The 22050-nt window shown below is 50.8% G+C and overlaps 1 protein-coding gene across 2 annotated transcripts in view; it reads right to left on the bottom strand.

Moving 5' to 3' along the window:
* GLI2 (GLI family zinc finger 2) overlaps window positions 1-22050 on the bottom strand; it is a 190790-nt gene that overhangs the window by 52834 nt on the left and 115906 nt on the right. For both annotated transcript variants that reach the window (XM_068969042.1, XM_068969043.1), the window contains exon 2: window positions 10787-10892. In XM_068969042.1, the coding sequence (XP_068825143.1) occupies window positions 10787-10892 (106 nt within the window). The remainder of the gene's footprint in view (window positions 1-10786; window positions 10893-22050) is intronic.

Here is a 22050-nt window from a genome sequence, read left to right as displayed (position 1 = left end):
GTAAACAATCTGCCTGCAATGTGGGAGACCTGGGTTTGATCCCTGGGTTGGAAAGATCCCCTGGAGGAGGGCAGAGCAACCCACTCCAGTATTCTTGCCTGGAGAATCCCTATGGACAGACTAGCCTGGTGGGCTGCAGTCTATGGGGTCACAAAGAGTCAGACACGGCTGAGCAGCTAAGCACAGCACAAGGCGCTGAGGTGTGGGACAGCTCTGGGTATGTGGATCCTGCTTGTAAGACAAGTCACCCTTGGCTGAGCACAGCTGAGTAGAACCTCCCAGAAAGTCATGGCTTTAGGGGGATGGTCCCATCACAGGGCAAATGCAGGGGGCTGGAGGGGGAGCTATGGGTGGGAGTGAGACACTCGGTCTCAGGGTTGGGAGAGGGGCTTTGTTAGGCTTCCCTAGAGTCTGGGTTTAGCAAGGAGAAAAGGCCAGGATGGAGGGTGGGCTGTATAGAGGGGATCTCCTCTCCAGTGAGAATTCTTCGACTCTGGCCTGGGCCAGCCAAAGGGGTGTGTGGAATTTCCTTTCCTGGCTGCCTGTCAAAACTAAATGGATAATCCCAAATAGTTTAGATAAGACATCTTGTCTTCTTGGCGGTGGGTGTGCTGCCAATTTTTACCAAGCTTCCGAATGCATTAATATGTGCTTTGAAAAGGGCCTGGGAGTCAAGCCCCCTCATCAGGACAAGGGCAGCTCCAGAAAGGCTGTGGAGCTCCCCCCACACCCCGGCAGGCTGGGGCCAGGAGTCATGCGGGCAGAGACAAGCCTCTGTGCCTTCCTGCTGATAAATGCTTGCCACTCCTGGCTTCCTGGTGCTCTGGGTTCCCCGCTTCCCCCAACACCCCACCCAAGCACATCACCCTGTAACTGCCCTGCCTCCTCCTCCCAGGCCAGGAGCCATCTGTGGGTACCAAGACTGCATCTCCTTGGGCCGCATCCCTCATGCCCGGTGCAAGGCTAGCACATTGACGGCAGTAGGTGAGTGTCATCAAATGAACGGGTGCTGAGAAATTCCCCACTGAGGGAAGCAACAACTAAAAGCCTCTCTGCTTGGGCAGGACAGGTTAAGTCCACATGTCAGGAGTGCAGCTCCCGGAAGGGGAAGACGAAAGAACGGGCTCCCACAGTGCCAGATACACTTCTCCATGGGTCCTGGAGCACATCATTGATGCAGCAATGCTGGCTGCAGTAATGAAGGCTTGGAGAGCAGCTGCAACAGGACTCAGGGGCAGTTCACTGCTCACAAAATCCCTCAACAGATTTGGACTAAGGCAGGCAGGAGTGACCCCGAGTGACCACACTTGGGACACAGAGAGAAAGAAAGAATTAAGCAAGAAAGAACTAAGCTCAATAAATGGATGCATTCTGGGCACTGGCAGCAGCTTCCACCCAGAGTGAATGACATGGTCACAAGCAGTGGCCCCCAGGTCAAAGGCCAATCTGTCCACCAACACCTGAGATTTTACTGTTAGTGATTAATTCCTTTGGATTGATTATAGCACAGATAACACACTATAGCCCTAAGACCTACAATGAGATGCCCCTTCCTCCCTGAGAATAATCACAGCAGAAAGAAGATCTCAGGCTGAGGGTTAGATCTCATTTTCTGGGTGAGTGACCTTGGGAAGCCCTCAAATTCTGGAAACTTCAAATTTTCTGTTCTGTGAATGGGGAAGAATTATCGTGCAACTCACAGGGCATTTGAGAGGACTGGACAGAACATAATCTGCCCAGCACCCAGCAGAGTGCCTAGAAGAAAACATGGGTTTCCTTCTGGTGTCAACAGCAGAGTGAAAAGAGCAAGCCATTATCCAGCAACCACCAGGTCCCAGGACCTGTTCTCTGTGTTTCACACTACTCACTTGCCTAATTCTCACAAGCACCCCATGAAGGGGATTGTTTTGTCTCTGTTTTAGAGATGGGGAAACCAAGCCTCTAGAGGTTACACAGCCAGCCCAAGGATGTAACGGGTACATAGATGGTATAGGATTTGAACTCTGGTCTCATGCTGTACTGCCTACACCTTGGGAGTGTAGGATGGGAACAGCCCAAGACGATGGGGACCCAGTGAGTCAGGAGAGAAATGAGAAAGATCACCTCTCCACCCACCAGGACCTTTTCCCTGGGGGAACTCCTCCCCATGCCAACTCTGCACACCCTCCCCTGCTGCAGACCCACCTCATTTCTGTACATCAAGATTTGCTTCACTCTTGGGGCCCCTCCTGCTCTCAGCTGACCACACGGCTCTCCGCAAAGCCCAGAGTCAGGCAACAACTCCTCTGCGAGGGCCGGCATTCAGCAAAGATCAAAGAGCAGGCTGCCTTATCAGACACGCTCCTCATTAAACTTTTACAGGCAGATTCCATTATAAATGAGCTGTCTGTCCCATGCTGCTGAGCACGTTCCCGGAGCTGGAGATCTGAAGCTCTCTAAGCGTGAGGGACTTCCACAGAGGGGTTGGGGCAAAGAGGAGCCCTCTAGAGTCAAACTGTCCAGGTTCCAGTCCCTGTGGTGCTACTTACTAGGAGAATGTCCCTGGGGACAGCAGCCAACATTGTCATGCCTCAGTTTTCCCCATATATCCAGCAGGTGTGAAGATGCTCAAGTGGTACTGATGAGGGTTTGTGATGGTTTAGTCGCTAAGTCATGTCCAACTCTTGCGACCCCATGGATTGTAGCTCCGCCAGGCTCCTCTGTCCATGGGATTCTCCAGGCTAGAACACTGGAATAAGTTGCCATTTCCTTCTCCAGGGGAATCTTCTCGACCCAGGAATCAAATCCAGGACTGTTGCGTTGCAGGCAGATACTTTACTGACTGAGCTATGTAGATGATATAATCCAGAGGGCTGGACATAAGCTGCTGTGACTGCATCTGCGTTCAGCATCCTGCCGCCCAGAGAGAGGAAAGGACCTGCCTCGAGGGCTCTTTAAGGGCCACACCCGTCCTGTCACTCAACTCTCAGCCAGCCATGGAAGGAGGGGGAGCTGCCCTACAAACTGCCTTGTCCTGGGGGTTTTCCAGGTTCCACGCTCACTTGCTGGGCAGTTCCTCTGAAGAAGTGGTCAGCCTTGCGGCTTTTAAGGAGCACTCCCTGCAGAAGGAAGGGCAGTGTTGACTGACTTGGAGGAAGACAAGGCCCTTCCCTGGGGGGCAACCCTGGGCCCCCTCCGAAAATTGGCCCAGGAGCCAGGAAGGCATGCCCTTCAGAAGCCTCTTCCTCTGTCCCATCTCACTCAGCAGAAGCATGCATGGTTGCAGAGGGCAGAGAATGCTCTTCCTGAAACACAAATAGAGCCTGTTCCCTTCTGCATGTGAACCTGGTGTGTGGGCCAAGAATCAAGAAAATTCCCACTTGTCTTTCTGCTCCCCTCGGTGGCTGGCTGAGAACAGAGCTGTCAGAGGCCCAGGACAACGCAGGTCAGCTGCGAGCCAGGCCAGCTGTGTGTTTATCAAGCTGTGAGTGTGCCATCTTGGTGGAACACTGACTTTGGAAAACGCTGTCTTCAGATCCACCCAGCCCTGACAGTTCATGACAGTTCATGAGCTCAGCCAGCAACAGCCAAGAAACCACTTTCTTAAGAGAAGTGGGGATGACCATTTGTATTCATGTGCAGTCACCAGGATGAGGTAGGGTTCAGACACCCTGAATGGCTCTTAGGGGGGTGCTGGGCAACTGGCACACGTGACAGAGTACCCAGAGGATGGTGGAAGGTGGAAGCCCTCACACAGCTGGTATTCCTGTTCTTTCCTGAAGGGATCTGGGTCAGCGTGTGGGCTTTCCATGAACTGATGGCTAAGCCCCAGAGCCACCTGTCTCTAGCAACAACCCCACCCTACCCCCTGCTCCTTCTCTGTGCAGGGTGGCCTGGGCTGTGACTGCTGGAGTATTGTGCACCAATCACAGCTCAGGATCAGCTGATGCAGGGGAGCAATTAGTGGTGGTCCGGAGTCCAGGCAGGTACTGGGGTCATGGATGTCAGAGGTTAGGTATGGAGCCCGATGAGTGGAGAACAGAGGCGACTGTCCTCCCTACGGTTGAGGTGCTACGTCTGTCCCCTTTCCTCCCCTCCCTCTCTTGTCCCCGTATGCACATCTCCTTCTGCAGGCTGAGAATAAGAGATTCAGAGCATCTTGTGGGCTTCTGTGAGAAGGCGGTGAAAAGGAAGCAGGGCATATTTAACACCCATATCGCAGAGTTGTTAGCACGGAGGGAAAAGGCCTAAATGCTTGCTCCCTCTATGACTCTGGACAACCACTCTGGGGTCACTGCCTAGGAATGTGCATCTTTAAGACACGTCCTAGTTCAGATTTACAGCCAGGTCTGAGAACTGCTCCATGAGCTAGTTTCTCTAGCTCTGCTGGGCTGCAAGCAGCTGGGACTGGTCCTCTATGAAGCCCTAGGGCAGGACTGGGATGGCAAGGACCCTACAAACAGCGTGGCGAGTTGAGAATCCACCCAGCCTCCTGCACCAGGAATATGAGCTTCTGCCCTTCCTGCAAGAATGTGAGTGGATCTGGGCCCAAGGCAGTCCCCACTCCCATGCACAGTGAGAAGGTGGGGGCTCCAGCTGAGGGCCCCACTGTGCCCCACCTCAACCTTGGTTCTCCACATGACCTGCTGAGCCTAGTTCCAAGGGGCAGGGGTGGAGGAGATCCACAGAGCTCCTGTTCCCTGCTAGTAGTCACCCGGTGATGGAGAGACGACAGGACCTTCTCTCCTGCCCTTGAGAATGGACTCTCGGAGACTCAGGAGCCCATTCCCATGGTGGGGTGGGGGTGTCACAGAAGAACCACACCTGACCAGCAAACACACCCTCCCATCCATCTGTCTCCCCATCACCCGTGGTTTACACAGGTGACGGGTGTTGCATCAGCAGTCCTGACCATTTACTCTTCAGGAACTACCTAAGCTTTCATAAACTGTGCAAGGATGTGGTGGGTTTGCACCTCCAGGGGACTGGAAGGTGGGTCTGGAGAGAGCTGGGTGGTGGGATGGCTGTCTATGAGGAAGCTGTCCAGCTGGGAGGTGCTGGGTGGGTTTCACACTCTAGAACCACTGCCTGCTCCTCCCATGAGTAGCTGCCTGCTTGGGGAGGTGTGCAGCCAGACCTGGCCAGTCTCCTCCTCTGTCTGACCACAGTGATTGCTATAGCCCATCTCCTTCCTATGGTCTCCCACTTCTTCTGCTCATCCTCTAGCAGCTCCTACAATTACCCTGAAAATGAAGCAGACCACTCCCTCCTGCTCCTGGTGGCCAAAAGGAGAAAGTCCAAATTCCTCAACTGGGGAGGGTGGGGGGTGGTGGGAGAAGACCCCTCCTCCCTCCATCCCCAGCAGTACCTCTTCAGCTCCATTTCCCACCTGCCCATGGTACAGCCCCCAGACAGCGTCCCCTTCCAAGGTCATGCCATGGCCTACCTCTGCCACAACGAACCCCTCTCTAATAGGCCACCAGAAATAACAACAGTGATCACAGTGCATCCACTGCAAGTTTCCACACTGTTCCAAATATGCTATTTGTATTACCCCGTTTAATTTTTCAAATAACTCAGTAAATGGGATAGGTACTATTACTGTGCACTTATTTAGATGAGAAAACCGGGGTTTATCCGTTCAGATTGATTAGATGGTTACCTCCCAAAGCTGGTGCATTCAGTCCTGGGGTCCAAGCCCAGGTAGCAGGGTGAGGGGCCAGTGGTGGGGTGCTCCTCCGGGAGCCACACCCACCGTGACCAAGAGAGCCAATGGGCAGCGGCCTTAGATGCCAGCAGCTGCAGAGGCTCTGAAGGTGAGACAGGTGATGACTGCATCTCATTTGCTGCACAATGTTTGTGTAATTAGATACATTTGGCAACGATGAGGAGGTGTGGCTACAGCATGGGCTTGGTGGATGGAGTGCTCCACCAGGATCAGACCACACTGATCACAGAAGTCACAGCCAGGGGCCCATTTTTTCTTCGAGGCTTTATCTTGTTTCCCACCTGGGGCACCCACCTCGGGGGATGAAGGGGTGGGCTTCCCAGGGCCTAAGGCTAGCCCCGAACACTTGCTGTATTTCTCCAGTGGCCTGGGGGGAAGGAACCAGGATAGTGTGGAGCCACTGGGAGCCCACCCTAGCACAAGGTGGGCTTTGGGGGGCAGGTGGGCTCCTCAACCCTTGAGGGGAAGCAAGCAGGCCCGCCCATCTTGCACGGATGACATGTGAAAATCAGTGCACCTCTCTGAACCTCAGGGTCTGCATCCATAGGATGCAAATTATAACCTCGTTTCACAGGCAATCAGGAAGCTCAACTAACACAGCCCTACCAGGCTCCAGTATAGAGCCTGGCCCCAGCAGGCCCTGCACAAATGATTGACACCCTTTACTGTCTTCTACTGGGTGATGCCAGGCTTCACCACTGAAACTTTGTGATCACAAATGAGTTGAATGGTGACACCCAGAGATGTCTGTGTCCTAATCCTTGGAACCCATGAATGCCACCTTCTGTGGGAAAAGGGGCGTTGCAGATGTATTTGAGTTAAGGTTCCTGAGACCAGAAGATGATCCTGGATTTCACACTAAAAACATCACTGGCATCCTTTTAAGAGAGACAGAGGAAGAAAACTGCTGCAGATGAGAAAGGCGGCAATGTGAGAAAAAAAGCAGGGGACATAAAGGCAATGTGGTGAGAGGCAGGGATCATGGGCATGCAGGCAGCCTCCAGAAGCTAGAAAACTCAAGGAAATGGATTCTCTCCTGGAGCTGCAAGGCTCCAGAAGGAAACCAGCCCTGCTAACACCTTGATTTTAGGCCCAGAAGACTTACTTCTCCTTACTGGCCAGGAGGGAAGCAGGCCCAGAAAGGGGACATGACCTGTGTCTAGCCCTGACCTAGGGGACGACAAAGTCTGGAGAAGGCTCAGGGACCACCTCTCAACCACAGCTCTCCATTAAACCAGGGACTAACAGTACCAAGGGCCCCCCGATTCAGTGACAAGTTCCTGCCTGCAGACAGAGCATCTCAAACCTGTAATGTGTGTTAAACACAAATGGTGGGCCCACCCTAGAGCCTCGGACTCAGCAGGTCTGGGCCCAGGCCTGAGACTCTGCATTCCTAGCAGGCTTATGCTGCTGGTCCAGAGGTTTGGGGAACCACTGAATTCGGGGGCAGTGTCCTACTAGAGGGTTATATGAGCTTTCAAGAAGGAATTGTGTGGACACATGCAGGGGACCTGTGGTCATACACATGCTCCCAAGGGAGAAGCCGGGTTCTGGACCGAAGACCGTAATTAGGCTTCTAACTCTTTCACTCCCTAAGTTGGGGGGCAGGGCCCTAATGATGAATTACTTAACCACTCTGTGCTGCCTCAGTTCCTTCATCTGTAAAATGGGGCTGACACAAGATGCACACCTTATAGGGTTGAGAGGATTAAGTAAGATGAACACGTGAAGTGTTTATAGGCAGAGCTTGTCCAAAGGTCAGAGTTACTTTGAGAAATGGCAGTTGTTAATAGTGAGGTGTTCTTACATCTCTTTCATTGTCCCTAGGTATGTGGGGCCATGGGTGCCTGGATGTTCCCTGGCACAGTGACACATGTATGCCTGCCTGCAGGCTCCCCCAAGGGAGCTCTCAGCCTTTCCCTGGTCTCCGACCAGCAGGGGACCCCTTGCCGGGAGCACTTCATTGTAGGCCTGCCAAGCCCAGGATCTGTGTCACGGAGTCAGCTGGACAGTTTCCAAGAACAGAAAAGCAGCCATTTCAACCCCCTCCTGAAAAGGGATTCAGCTCCCCTGATACTCAGAGGATTCTTAGCTGCCACCAGCTGAGCCACTCTGCAGTGATCCACCAGCTCTAATAGGACACACCTTCCAGAAGTTGCCTGAGCTGTGGGCAAAGGGCTGAAATGGCCCCACCACCCACCAGGGGGATACAAGCCTGCCCATGGCAGGTCCTAGTCAAGCAAGCACCAGCTGCAGGCACTGAGGTAAAATACAAAGATCCAAACATGTCAAAGGGGACAACCTGAAGGGACTCCCAATGCGCAAACCTGGAACAATTTGAACAACAAAATGAATAGTGATAGCAACAGAGTAGAACTCTTGGAAGAACACAAATAGCCACACATTGATTTGATATAAAAAGTGATCAAATGAGTAGAGAAATGGGAGAGAAGAGACAGGTCTTCCTTACAGTGGAATTCTAACCGATAAATGTGGAAAGAATCACAGAAACAGAAAACCACCATTTGGCAAATAATAGTAGTTACTGTTTTTGGCAGGAATCATAAACGGATGTTTAAGTGAGTGGCTGAAAATATTATGAGAAATAGGAATTTACATATTATCCAAGGACTGTTACACAAGAGACTTGTAATTTACACAGGGACTAGCTTTAAAGAAGGAAATGGCAACCCACTCCAGTGTTCTTGCCTGGAGAATCCCAGGGACGGTGGAGCCGGGTGGGCTGCCATCTATGGGGTCGCAGAGTTGGACACGACTGAAGCGACTTAGCAGCAGCAGCAGCAGCTTTAAAGTGGAGAAACCCAGCACACCTCATTGTTAGCAAATACTCAAAGTTAGGATTTCCAGGGATGAGAAGTATGGCCATCATGGGCCCTGGACATGATGTTCTAGGATGGGAGATCACCACTTCCATGGTGGTATCCCCACAATGTACCATCTGAATTTATCAGGAGGCAGCATTAGGCAAACACAAATTGAGCACATTCTATACATTAAGTGGCCTTTCCCCTTCAAGTGTCAAGGTCATATGTAAACTGGTGCAGCCACTATGAAGAACAGTAGTGGAGGCTGCTCAAAAAACTGAAAACAGAGTTGACACCTGATCTAGCAATCCAGGGTATGTATGTCCTGGGTACATACCTAGACAAAATTCAAATATAAAAAGATACATGCACTCCTATGTTCGTAGCAGTGCTGTTCACAATAGCCAAGACATGGAAGTAACCTAAATAGCAAGTGAATGGATAAAGATGTGTTACATACACACAATGGTATATATATCTCAGTCATAAAAAAGAATGGGATAATGCCATCTGCAGCAACATGGATGAGCCTAGAGATTATCATACGAAGTGACGAAAAACAGAGAAAGACAAATAGCATGATATTGCTTATATGAAGGATCTAAAATATTACATTTCTATGACACAGACACAGGTTCAGTTATAGAGAACAGAGAGGGAGGATGGAGAGGGAAGGACTGGAAGTCTGGGATTAGCAGATGCAAACTATTACATACAGATGGATACACGACAAGGTCCTACTGTATAACACAGGGAACTGTATTCAACTGATAAGCCATAATGGAAAAAGAGAAAAAATGTGTCAAGCTCATGAAAGGCAGAAGAGGCTGAGCCATGTCCTGGGGTAAAGATGACTAAGGAGTTATGACAACTAAACGTAAGGGCTGAATCCTGAACAGAGGAGAAAAGGATATCCACAGGCAACTGATGAAAGTTAGCCAAGATTTATGAGTTAGTTCATAACACTGAACCAGTCTTTGGTTATGTAAGACAGGAATGTCTGAGGAATAGGGTGAAGATATACAGGAAATCTTTGTACATTTTTGCAACTTATTTTTAAATATCCGAGATTATTCCAGAGTACAAAACATCTTTAAAAAGCAAACAGAAGTCCCAGATTTGCTCTGTCCGGAGTGAGCAGTGGTGTAGGAGCCACCTGTCCCCTGCTCGGGCATAGAGTTTTGAAAACAGAGAGGGCTCAGCAAGTTTTGACTGACTTTATTCCAGCGGGAGCTGGGAGAGGTGGCAGGGAATGTCTTCAGCAGGTGGGATGTGTGGAGGGGGTTCTCTGCTCAGCAAACATTGGTTGTGAACTTATTACACACGTGTCAGCCATCGTCAAGGCAGGAATCAGAGCAAAGCCCAGAGTCTGCTGGAGGCAGTGTAAAAACAGCTCATTCCAGTGTTACAGGGTAGGGGAAACCAGGGGAGGGGCCCCACTCAGGGTGGGCTTCCCAGAGAAGGTGGCTCCTGAGGGGCCATTCCAGGCAGCTGGGCAGCAGGGGCTGAGACCCAGGTACATGGGGGCTGGAACCATAAATGGCAGCTTGGCATGGAATGGGAGATGTCTGGTCAAGAGGCACGGCAGAGATACAGGACGTGGGGCAGAGGATTTAGTCTCTTTTCTGGAAGCAAAAGGGACACGGTAGCAAGGGCTCAGGTCTTGGAGTCATTAAAACCAAGAAAAGAGACCTCGGCTATGGGCTCTGAGCCGAGGGTGGGAGTGAAGAGGGACTGAAGCAAGAATAAAGAGAGAGACACAGGGGATGAGCTCCTTCACTGGCAAGGGGTGGGGGGTGGCAGTGGGTGGTGGTGGTCTCAAAGCAGGGAGCAGGAGAGGCCCCAAAGTATAACTTTGAACTTGTCCTTATCAGTAGGGAGACTCTATAATTCACTGTCTGAACTGGGATACTTGAGGGCGTGAAAGGGTGGGGGGGGGGTGCTCTGAATGATTATGTTGGAACAACATCTATCCAGAGTCACGGTTTAATATGGGGACTTTGGCCTGCAGAATGTCCCCGCTGTCTAGATGGGGAAGAGTCTCAGGATGCTGATGGACACAAGGGGCCTTCTTGCAACCTTGGAAGCCGTCATGTGGGAGGTGGGTGCACTTCCGTCTCAGGAAACCAGAGGAGAGCTGGGGTTCACACGACAGCCCCCCTTCACACGGGGTCAGTGCTCGCCCAGGTGACACAGGTGGAAAAAGTCCACTGGGGAGCAGAGAGACTGAGGCGGGGCGGCGGGTGGAACTTACCCGTGCACGCCGGGGACAGAGTGAGGCTCGTAATGGTACCGTCCCTCCTGGTGTCGCATGTCAAGCGGGAAGGGGGCGTGGAACGGTGGCAGGAGATGCGGCGGCACTGCGGAGGGGAGAGAGAAACAGGACTTCAGAAACTTTTCCCCTCCCTCGAAAAGCAATTTTCAAAGGGCTTTAAAGCTCGATGAATTTCAGAGCAAGAACGGTCAGGACAGGGGGGCTCCGGGGTGCCCAGCTATCACACACCCACGAAGGGGGATGAATAAATAATCAAAGTCAGCCCGAGAACCCTACATCTTTCACATAAAAGATCCCCAACCGCGCTCTTGACAAAGACAAGCAGCTAAGCGCTCTTTGAACTCAGGGAGATGACAGACTTGGCCGCAAATCAGGGCTGACGGCGCCGACAGGCTTCTGCGCATCCCGGCCTTGGCTGGATGTGGCTCCGGCAGCCCCAGGTCAGGGCATCCGGGCTCTCAGTCACCCAGGCGGAGGTGTTTACCTAGAACCGGCTGCGGAGGCAGGACCGCTACCGGCTGCGGCCAGCCTCCGTCAGGCTAATCCCACTGAGCTGCCCGCCCCGTCCCATTGGCAGCCACAGTGGACACCTCTGTGGGTCTGTTAATTCTCCACCTCTTAATATTAATTATAGACCCCAAGGGCTCCGGCCCCCGGGATGCCAATGCCAACACGTGAGACCCAGCTTCCAGAGTGCGTCAGCCTCCTGTCTGCCCTTGGCCTGCCCTCCACAAATCATCATGATAATTGTAGGATGCTCTTTGCTTATTAAAAAAAGAAAATTCCTGGGTACCCTGGAGGCAAACATAATTATAGGCCTTAAGAAAACAAGGCTCTTTAAAAAGTAGTGAGACTGGGAAAGGGCTAAGATTTCTCAGTCAGCTCTCACTCGGGCTGACAGCCATGGGCCAAAGAGGATGAGTGTTGAGTCTAAATTACCCAAGAGTTTAAAGAAGTCAGGTGGGTTTGTTTTCCATGTGCACAGGTCAGCTGACTGTCAGACTTGAAGTAATAAAGACACACAAATAATGCTATGGGTTTTGTCCAAGTGGATCCTAGTACTGGAAACACCACGAAATCTTTTCTGATTGTGGTAAGATACATGTAACAGAAAGTTTACCATGTTAACCATCTATAAGCATACAATTGAGTGTGCCTCCACCATGCATCACCAGAATTCTTTTCATCGTCTCGGACTGAAACTTTCTCCCCATAAACACCAGCTCCCCCTCCCCCAGGAAATCACCATTCTCCTCTAGCGACCTCCTATGAGCAGAATCACAGCGTCTCTTATCTTGTGATTGGTTGACTTCACTTTGCATAATGTCCCCAAGGTTCATCCACGGTGGCATGTGCCCAAATTTTCTTTTTTTTTTAAATATATTTTACTAAGGTAGAGTTGACTTGAAATTGTGTTCATTTCTGCTGTACACGAAAGTGACTCAGTTATACATATATATACTTTTTCATATTCTTTCCCATGAAGGTTTATCACAGGGTATGGAGTACAGTTCCCTATACTGTACAGTAGGACCTTGTTGTTTATCCATTCTCTATATACTAGTTTGCACCTGGTCATGTCAAACTCCCAATCTATCCTTCCCCTACTTCCCTCCCCCTCGGCAACCACAAATCTATTCTCTACTTCTGTAAGTCTATTTCTGTTTTGTAAATAGGTTCACTTGTATTAATTTTTTTAGATTCTACATACAAATGATATCATCTGGTATTCATCTTTCTCTAATTTACTTCACTTAGTATAACAGTGTCTAGGTCCATCCATGTTGTTGCAAATGGCATGATTTCATTCTTACGGCTGAGTGGGACAACTTCCTTTTTTGAGGCTGGGGAAATGGCAACCCACTCCAGTGTTCTTGCCTGGAGAATCCCAGGGATGGGGGAGCCTGGTGGGCTGCCGTCTCTGGGGTCGCACAGAGTCGGACATGACTGAAGCGACTTAGCAGCAGCAGCAGCAGCATTCACTGCATAGATATACCACCACATCTGGATTATGCTTTCATTTGCTGATGGACACTTGGGGTCATCGCTTATGAATTCTTAAGAAGAGTAAACTTTTCTCCTGACATTTAACCTTAACTTTTCTGTATTCAATTGTATCTTCCTAATTCTACAGTCCTGACACCCTCCAAGGGGACTGGGGATAAAGAAAGCAAATCCTCTCACCCCGACTGAATCAGTTTGCCAAACCCAGACTCCACAAATCTTGGGCTCCAAGGGAACATGATGCCGGCACCCTGAGCCATCCCTGTGGCTGGGCGCTCCCTTTCAGGGCTGGTGACTGCGGAAACGACCAACCTCTTCTCCCATCATGCTCATGTCCTCTGAGGAGGTGAGGCTGGGCATACAGCTGTGACTCTGTAAACAGTGACAGGAGGACCGGACAGCCTCTAGGAGTCAGAGACCCAGAGACCAGCTGCTGCTCACCAACTCCTGGTTTAGGGCAAACTCCGTTACCTCTCTGCATCTCTCTGTGTCCAATCCAAAGACAAGTAACAGTAACCACCGTGTGCTGCCATGAAGATAAAATGCTCCTGCTGAGAGATGCCAGTGCATAGAAAAGCGCCCTGTCTGTTACTATTGATGACGACAATCATCACTAACGTTTGGAGCTCCACAGCCCATAATCAAACCATGTGGTTGTTGTTCAGTTGCCAAGCCACGCCTGCCTCTTTGCGACCCCATGAACTGCAGTATGCCAGGTTTCTCTGTCCTCCACTATCTCCCGAGGTTTGCACAAGTTCAAGTCTACTGAGTCGGTGATGCTACCTAACCATCTCATCTTCTGCTGTCCCTTCTTTCGCCTTCCATCTTTCCCAGCATTAGGATCTTTGCCAGTGAGTCGGCACTTTGTATCAGGTGGTCAAAGTATTGAAGCTTCAGCTTCAGCATCAGCCCTTCCAATGAATATTCAGGGTTGCAATGAATATTCCCCTTCATGGACCACAGTCTTATCATGGCAAAGGGATTTGTGAAACCCAATGAAGCTATGAGGCATGTGTTGTATGACAGACAGGTCACAGCAGAGAGTTCTGACAAAACATGGTCCCCTGGAGGAGGGAATGCAAACCGCTCCAGTATTCTTACCATGAGAACTCCAAGAACGGTATAAAAAGGCAATCAAACCATGACTACACATTTACTGGCCCTGGGGTGTACGACAAGTCTTCCTCTGCTTACTGCAGAGCCTGGGGAGGGTGGAAGCGCAGAAGGCTGGTGCCGGCCTGCTTACAGCCTGGCAGACAAAGTGGGCTTCTCTGAACCCCAGGGGAGTCGGCAGAGAAGCAGTGTTTACCTTTCCAAACCTGCAGGAAAGGGCCTTTGTGATGTTTTTTAAACTTTCTTAAAACGCAGCCAGGCAGATCAGATAATAGTATTTGCTAATAAAATAAACACGTTTGTCTTTGTCTATTTCTGACTGTTTCCCTGCATATTCAAAAGGCTCCCCAAGACAGCCAGGGTAGGTGTCACTGTGCCCATTTCATAGATAAGGAAATGGAGACCAAGGCCGATTTCAGCTCAGAGTTATTGAGCTGAAAGATGATAGAGCCAGGAGGGGAATCCAAGGCCCGGGAGAGCTGGGCATGGGCTTTTCCCTCTGCCCAATTCCAAAGAACACTCAGAGGCAGTCTCTGGGTCCAAGAGTGATCCCGGGGTCTTTCTGTCCCCACCTTGTTGATGTGTCATATTTAACAAATGCTCACAGTCCTGGGCCCTGCTCTCTGCTGCTGCTAAGTCACTTCAGTCGTGTCCGACTCTGTGCGACCCCATAGACGGCAGCCCATCAGGCTCCCCCGTCCCTGGGATTCTCCAGGCAAGAACACTGGAGTGGGTTGCCATTTCCTTCTCCAATGCATGAAAGTGAAAAGTGAAAGTGAAGTCACTCAGCCGTGTCCAACTCCTAGCGACCCCATGGACTTCAGCCTACCAGGCTCCTCCATCCATGGGATTCTCCAGGCAAGAGTACTGGAGTGGGGTGCCATTGCCTTCTCTGTGGGCCCTGCTCTCAGTGCTTTGCAAACATCAGTTCCTGGGTCTTCACTGAACGCCCAGGCTGTATTTGTCCCAGAATTCCTATTCTTTTCACTGACCAACCTCCCAGTACTTGGGGTGCTCCTTTCCCCTGGATCTTGCACCTGCCAAGGTTGAAGGGGATTCCCTGATGCCAGGAGAGCCCAGACCCTCCCCTCCACTTCACCAGCTAGCAGTGCTCTTCTCAGGATTCATTCAACTTCATCAGGTCTATAGAGCTGTGAAAACTCCAGGAATGAAGTGCTCATGGTAGCTGACCAGGCAAATATGAAATGGAGGTGGCACCAAGGTGACCCAGCTGCACAAAACCAGGCTCCGTGTGTGCGCATGCATGCGTGCACAAGGTGGAGAGGAGGGGCCTGGGGCTTCCCAGCAGAGGCATGAGAGACAGCCACCCACAGGTCTTGCTGCGACTGGGGTTGCTCCCTCCTTTCTGCCAGGTCCTGGTGTGCAGGCAAGAACTTCCCCAGCCCTGCTGCCCCCCGGGCAGCTGACACCCATGGAAGTAGCAGGCAGCAGGGGCTCTGGCCACACCTCTGCACCCACAGCCTCACCCCCTTGGGATCCTCAGGACAAGCCTGGGAATGCATGTCAGAAGTTCTTCTAGTCAGGGTGGGGAAGGTGTTGGGTCAGCCAGCTGCTGAGCATGGCAGGCCCCACCAGGGTCCGGAGAGAATGGGCCCAGATGCTCATTCTTAGTGACATCAGCAGCCTCATGCAGCTTTGCTTACAGTGTCTTGCTTAGTTTTACCATCAACCCTATCCTTATCCCCATTTTTCAGGAAAAAACATCAAGGCTCACAGTGGTGTGTCTCCACTCTAGGAGACCAACTAGTTTGACTGCTGGTTTCACTGAATCTCCCCACTCAGCCCCATGTACTTTCCCGGAGACCTCAGCACAAAGCCAACCATCAGCCATAGGGCCTCTGAGCACTCACTCACGATCCAGCAGCTCCCAGGATGGGCAGCAGGCCTCCCATAAGCCAGCAGAGAGCAAGAAGTCCAACCTGGGACCTGCTGTCCGGGCCCCTCTGCCCACCCTCGGAGAACCACCCAGGCCATTCATATCAAGGGGCTACTTCTGGGCAGCCATCACCATAGCAACAGCCATTCATTCATTCACTCATCCAGCTTGTATCAAGGGCCGGCTCTGTCAAAGCCTGGTTCTAGGTCCGGGAGGTGTGCGTCACCGAGCCACCTACACTGCTGCCACCACAAAGCTGTAGAGCTTCCTGGGAGAGGAGACAGTCAGAGAGCAAACCAGATACACACTGATGACATAACGCCAGGGGTGGTGAAGCTAAGAAGGAAACCCAGCTGGGTAGGGGAACACAGGGGCCTCGGATGACATGAGGGAGGAAGTCAGGGCTCTCAGGGAAGAGGGTTGGCCTGGCAAGGGGGATGGCCATTGCAAAGGCCTGGCGGGTGGGTGGCGGGTGGGGAGAAGAGCTTGTTGGTCTCAGCACCTGGCCACCTGGGCTGGAGCAGAGGGATAGAGCTGGGAGAGACAGAAGAGGTCCTATAAGCCTGGATGGGCCCTGCAAAGGACTTGGGGGTTCTTTTCTGGCAGATTTAGATTTCCTGGGGTACTGAGCAGGCAGTAATGTGCTCTGATGAAATCTTTCAGAAGGCCACGTGATACAGCCAGGCCACATGTGGCTGGGCATGCATCGGCCAGGAACCCCAGATTGATTCTGCCACTAGGCAGCCCTGGGACACTGGGAGCATTAAGTCCCCAGTCTGGGTCTCATGTTATCCTTCTGCACAGTGGGGATTGATGAACTCCAAGCTCCTTCCTGCAGGAACAATCCTGCTGTGTGAGGGGTTACCTGTGCCCCCCAGGGAAGAGCCATGCTCGTCCCAGCTGGTGACTCACCAAGGCTTCAGGAGGGATATGGGTGGGGGAGGGGCGGGGAGGGTGCGTGCTGAGTGCAGGCTTTGCCCCTGCATCTTTTATCTTTATGGTCCTCTGTGTACAACTCACTGACCTAGCGGCCCTGCTGAATCCCCTCAGCCCTCAGTCCTGGGCCCTGGCACCTGAGCCCACCTATACATTTGCCTCTGGGATCAGCTTTGCTGTGCACATAAACTGAGGATAAAGCTTGACCCTGGCTCATCTGAGGACTCAGGAACCTCACAGACCAGCATGGACCACTGCTGGCCCCATGCCCCTGATGGAAACATTCAGACAGGAATGCTGTGCCCAGGGCCCCTCTGTCAGGCAGAGGAGGAGGGAGCCCCACTTTGGACCTTCTGCGAGAAAGCACGCCATCCAGAGGCTGTCAGCAGCATCCAAGGGACTTATGAAAGCGCAAAGAACAAGGCAGTCTTCCAGAAACATATTTAAGGGGACCCATCCACACATTGTTTTCATTGTGAGCTCTTTTTTTAAGCTAAAAAAAAATTAAAACTAAATCATGTCCTTCTGGCATGAGCAGGGAACACACACACACACATACACACACCATATGCCATTTCAAAGAAATGGCTCTCTTTTCAAGTTTCTGAGGAAGAAACTCTAAGATGGAAAATTTCTATGGATTGCCCTGCCCCCTCTGAAAAAAAAAATGCACATTTGTTTTTGATCCTACATAGAAAGAGCAACAGTTTGAGAAACTGATGATGGTGGCGTGATGATTTTTTTTTAAACCCCAGCATTTTTTTTTACACTAAGATTTAAATGCTAAATGCTCCTTGGCTGGTGGTCCCAGGGGTGAGGGCACATTTGTGTCAGCAGTGTCCTTGGTATAAGGATCTGGCTTTGTGAGTGAGCAGGGCCCAGAAAGGGCCAAGGGGACCTTCCCCTGGAAGCCCAACTCTAGTTAATGCCCGTTACTAATGACTCTGGTGGGTTACTGCCTAAGAGGATGGGACGGTGGGGGTGGGGTGTCAGCAGAGGATTCAGACAAAGAATCAGGAAAACGGTCATGGAAACATGACCAGGCAGCCAGGTCAGCAGCTGGAGGAATTCTCCCTGGATGAAGTCATGTGTTGCTACAATGGGGAGGCGCTGCCTCGAGGACTGGGCTCAGAGACATAGTAGGAGGGGCCAGCCAGGGGGAAGCAGCCATCTCCCAGGAGAGACCAGGCGTGCTGGGGACACCCCAGCCCTCTGGGCAGTCTAATTCCTAGAGATCAGCATGCTGTCCAGTTACGTGGTCATTCCCATCAAGACTGCAGCAAGGAATGAGCTCAGATCACATGGGCTCCAGGCCTGGGACCAGGGAAGAAAGGGGCTTCTGCAAGAAGAGCTGTCTAGCCCTGGCACTGACTGAGGAAGGGTGCAGACAGCAGCCTCTGGAAGGAGGTTTCGTCCTGGCCTGACACAGGGCTGAGTTACAATGAGGCACAAATGCATCTCAGCTCGGCCTGTGGGACTGGGCAGGAAGGACATGATCTCAGAGTGGCCAGGACAGGGCTTGATCCCATCCCTCTCAGGAGGCTGACCATGCTCTAGGGTGACTGTGCAGAAGGCCAGTGCTGGGGCCGTGTCAGGGGGACTCTGTTGGGATCCAGTAGTCTCTGAGAAGCTGAGACGGAGGCATGGCTCTGGAGACCAGGAAAGGGGCCCCCACTACTTCTGCCTGGGATTCCCCATTCATGACCAATAGATCATGTTTCTTTCCTTTATAATTCCTTGCATCTTAAAAAACATCCAGGGCAATTATTTCACTCTTCTTAAAAGTAAACAGATCATGGGAAAGTCATAAATTCACATTAATGTGAAAATTCACAGATGACTTACCAGGTCACTTCCCCATCACGGAAGGACCCAGGCAGCAAGTGACACCTGTATCTTTGGAGAAGGAAGGGGCTAGTGTGGAGGAGAAAAAAATGGCAGATGAGGAGGCTTGAAGCCAAGCATAGTGAACTCGACAGCTCAGCTGACGTCTGCCTCACCCCTGAGTTGTGCACCAGTCAAATCAGAGTCCTAAGGGGTAACCTGTTCCTGTGGTCTGAGGAGCTCAGGGTAGGAACAGGAATCATGTGGGCCCCAGACAGAGCTGGGTGTGAACCCCAGTTTTGTCATTTGCTAGCAAGTGACATCTTTTAAGATTTTAATAGCTCAGCTGGAATTCCATCCATTCATAGTGAGGTTTCCTAAGATCCCCTTGAGTTCACACTCCATAATGGCTGACTCTAGGTGAGTGACCACACCCCTGTAGTTATCAGGGTCATTAAGACAATTTTTGCACAACAGCATTGTTAATCGACTATACCACAATACAAAATAAAAAGTTTAAAGTTTAAAAAAAACCCGTCAAGCTAGGCTTCACCTGTACTTCCTGAGAAACTCCAGATGTATAAGCTGAATTTAGAAAAGGCAGATAAACCAGAGATCAAATTGCCAACATTTGTTGGATCGTGGAAAAAGCGAAGGAATTCCAGAAAAACATCTATTTCTGCTTTATTGACCACATGAAAGCCTTTGACTGTATGGATCACAACAAACTGTGGAAAATTATTAAAGAGATGGGAATACCAGACCACCTTACCAGTCCTAAGAAACCTGTGTATGTGGCTCAAGAAGCAACAGATAGAACCTTACGTGGAACAACTGACTGGCTCAAAATTGGGAAAGGAGTACAACAGGCTGTATATTGTCACTCTGTTTATTTAACTTAAATGCAGAGTACATCATGCAAAATGCCAGGCTGGATGAAGCACAAGCTGGAATCAAGACTGCTAGGAGAAATATCAACAACTTTAGTTATGCAGATGATACCACGCTAACGGCAGAAAGTAAAGAGGAACTAAAGAGGCTCTTGATGAGGGTGAAAGAGGAGAGGCAAAAAGCTGCCTTAAAACTCAGCATTCAAAAAACTACAATCATGGTATCCAGTCCCATCACTTCATGGCAAATAGAGGGGGAAAAAGTGACAGTTTATTTTCTTGGGCTCCAAAATCACTGCGGACAGTGACTGCAGCCAGGAAATTAAAAGATGCTTGCTCCTTGGAAGGAAGGCTATAACAAAGCTAGATAGCGTATTAAAAAGCAGAGACATTACTTGGCCGACAAAAGTAATCAAAGCTATGGTTTTTCCAGTAGTCATATCTGGATATGAGAGTTGGACCATAAAGAAAGCTGAGCACAAAGACTTGATACTTTCAAACTGTGGTGCTGGAGAAGACTCTTGAGAGTCTCCTGGACAACGAGATTAAACCACTTAATCCTAAAGGAAATCAAGCCTGACTATTCATTGGAGGGAGCAATGCTGAAGCTCCAATACTCTGGCCACCTGACTCGAAGAGTTTACTCATTGGGAAAGACCCTGATGCCGGGAAAGATTAAAGGCAAAAGGAGAAGGGGACAACAGAGGATGAGATGGTTAGATAGTACCACCAACTCTTTTTCAATGCTTTTTTGAAATGAATTTGAGCAAACCATTGGAGACAGCGGAAGACAGGAGTCTGTCATGCTGCAGTCCAAGGGGTCGCAAAGAATCAGACACAACTTAGTGACTGAACAACAAGTGACAAGGGCTGTGAGCTTTAGTCTTCATCTGTAAAACGTGATGGCACACACCCAGCTTGTGTAGCCATTGACCACATGCATCTGCCCAGAGCAGGAACTCAGTAACTGGCAGCCCCCTCCCCGCTCACGTGCATCTCAGGAGAGGTGAACCAGAGTCATGTGGGGACCTTTTCTCCAATTTACGGCATAAGGGACTCCAAGATGCATCTCACTGATCTCAGATGTACCACCTACCACCGAATGTGCCCTCATCAGGAACTGCTGCTTTACACAGTGGGGACAGGTGGAAATGATGGGTCATGGGCTTTAGGGCATGTGGGAAGATAAAAGCTATGATTTTAATCCTGCTGAAGTCACCCCCATTCCCACACAACTCACTGCAGGAAGCTAAGGCTGGCTGTTCCAACTCTAGCGGTCCTCACTGTTCCTGCCCTAGAATCTGTGATGTGTCTCCCAAGACAAAACAAATACAGGAGGGGATCTGCAGGTGGCCTGAGACTTCCAATGAACATCATTGTGAATTCTGTTCAAATGGCGGCTTTTGATGAAAGTGTTGTACCCATCCCTTCCTCGATTTCCTGGTGGCTCAGAAGGTAAAGAGTCTGCCTGCAATCCAGGAGACCCAGGTTTGATCCTTGGGTCAGGAAGATCCTCTGGAGAAGGAAATGGCAACCCACTCCAGTATTCTTGTCTGGAAAATCCCATGGATGAAGCAGCCTAGTGGGCTACAGTCCATGGGGTTGCAAAAGAGTCGGACATGACTGAGCTGTCCCATGTGTTGGAGGGCAGCAGCTCAGAGGATGGATGCCTTTTATGATCCAACTTCCTGACATCAAACCCTGCTCTCCCTTCCAGGAAGCAAGGAGGGATCGATGAACAAATGAATCTTTGGGGAGGACTCTCAAAAGAGAAGAAAATCACTATTCTCCATTTCACCTCGAATGCCCAACTTGATCAATTAAACTGTTTAACTCTTCAGGGAACGAGAATGTTGAGGACACTTGGCAAAAGGAAAAGGACTGATAGGGATGGGATGGCAATTGGTGCCTTTATATTTTGTGCCCCAATGAACCCAGAAGGTCCACCAGCCCTCAAGGGGCTGCTGGACACCGGCTGGTGGCCTGAGCATCTAAGTTTGACATTTCAGCCATTGAAGCTGGGCTTGTCTCGAATCCCACAACCCCTCCCATCTCTGTGGAGACCCCAGACCCATGCCTTTCCAGAAGATACCAGGAATGAAGGTGCCAGTTGCAAAAAAGACACGGGATGCCCCCTTCCTCAGCATGCAGGTCTGACCTAGGGACATGATGCAGTTTAGACACGTGACCCCTCTAGCATTGCCTTGACCTGCACAGGCTGCAGGCCCCATGAGGTCCAGCTCCTTAACTTTCTGGGGATCACAGCATGGAGCTCTCAACTCTGGCCATCACAGCCTGAAGAATGGAAGTCACATTGACAGCCCACCTAAGGCTCCCCTATTCGGTCCAAATAGGGAAGTCCTGTTCGAGGGTCTGGAGGCCCAGAGAGTGAGGAGCAGTATTCCTGCCCACAGGTCATGCACTGGGCACCTCAGTGGAGGCTCCAGCAAAGCTGGAGACTCTGACCCTGTGGGATTCAATGGGGTCCATGGGCATAGCTGCCAGAACGCCTCAGAGTCGAGGAAGCGAGATTTCCGTGGGACCCAGAGCAGCCAGGAAGACTCCCTGGAGAAGGTGGT

Source organism: Capricornis sumatraensis, chromosome 3, assembly GCF_032405125.1.
Source record: "Capricornis sumatraensis isolate serow.1 chromosome 3, serow.2, whole genome shotgun sequence".
Taxonomy (NCBI): Eukaryota; Metazoa; Chordata; class Mammalia; order Artiodactyla; family Bovidae; genus Capricornis; species Capricornis sumatraensis.
The sequence above is the reverse complement of the archived record's forward strand: the minus strand, read 5'-3'. Positions and strand labels throughout refer to the sequence as shown.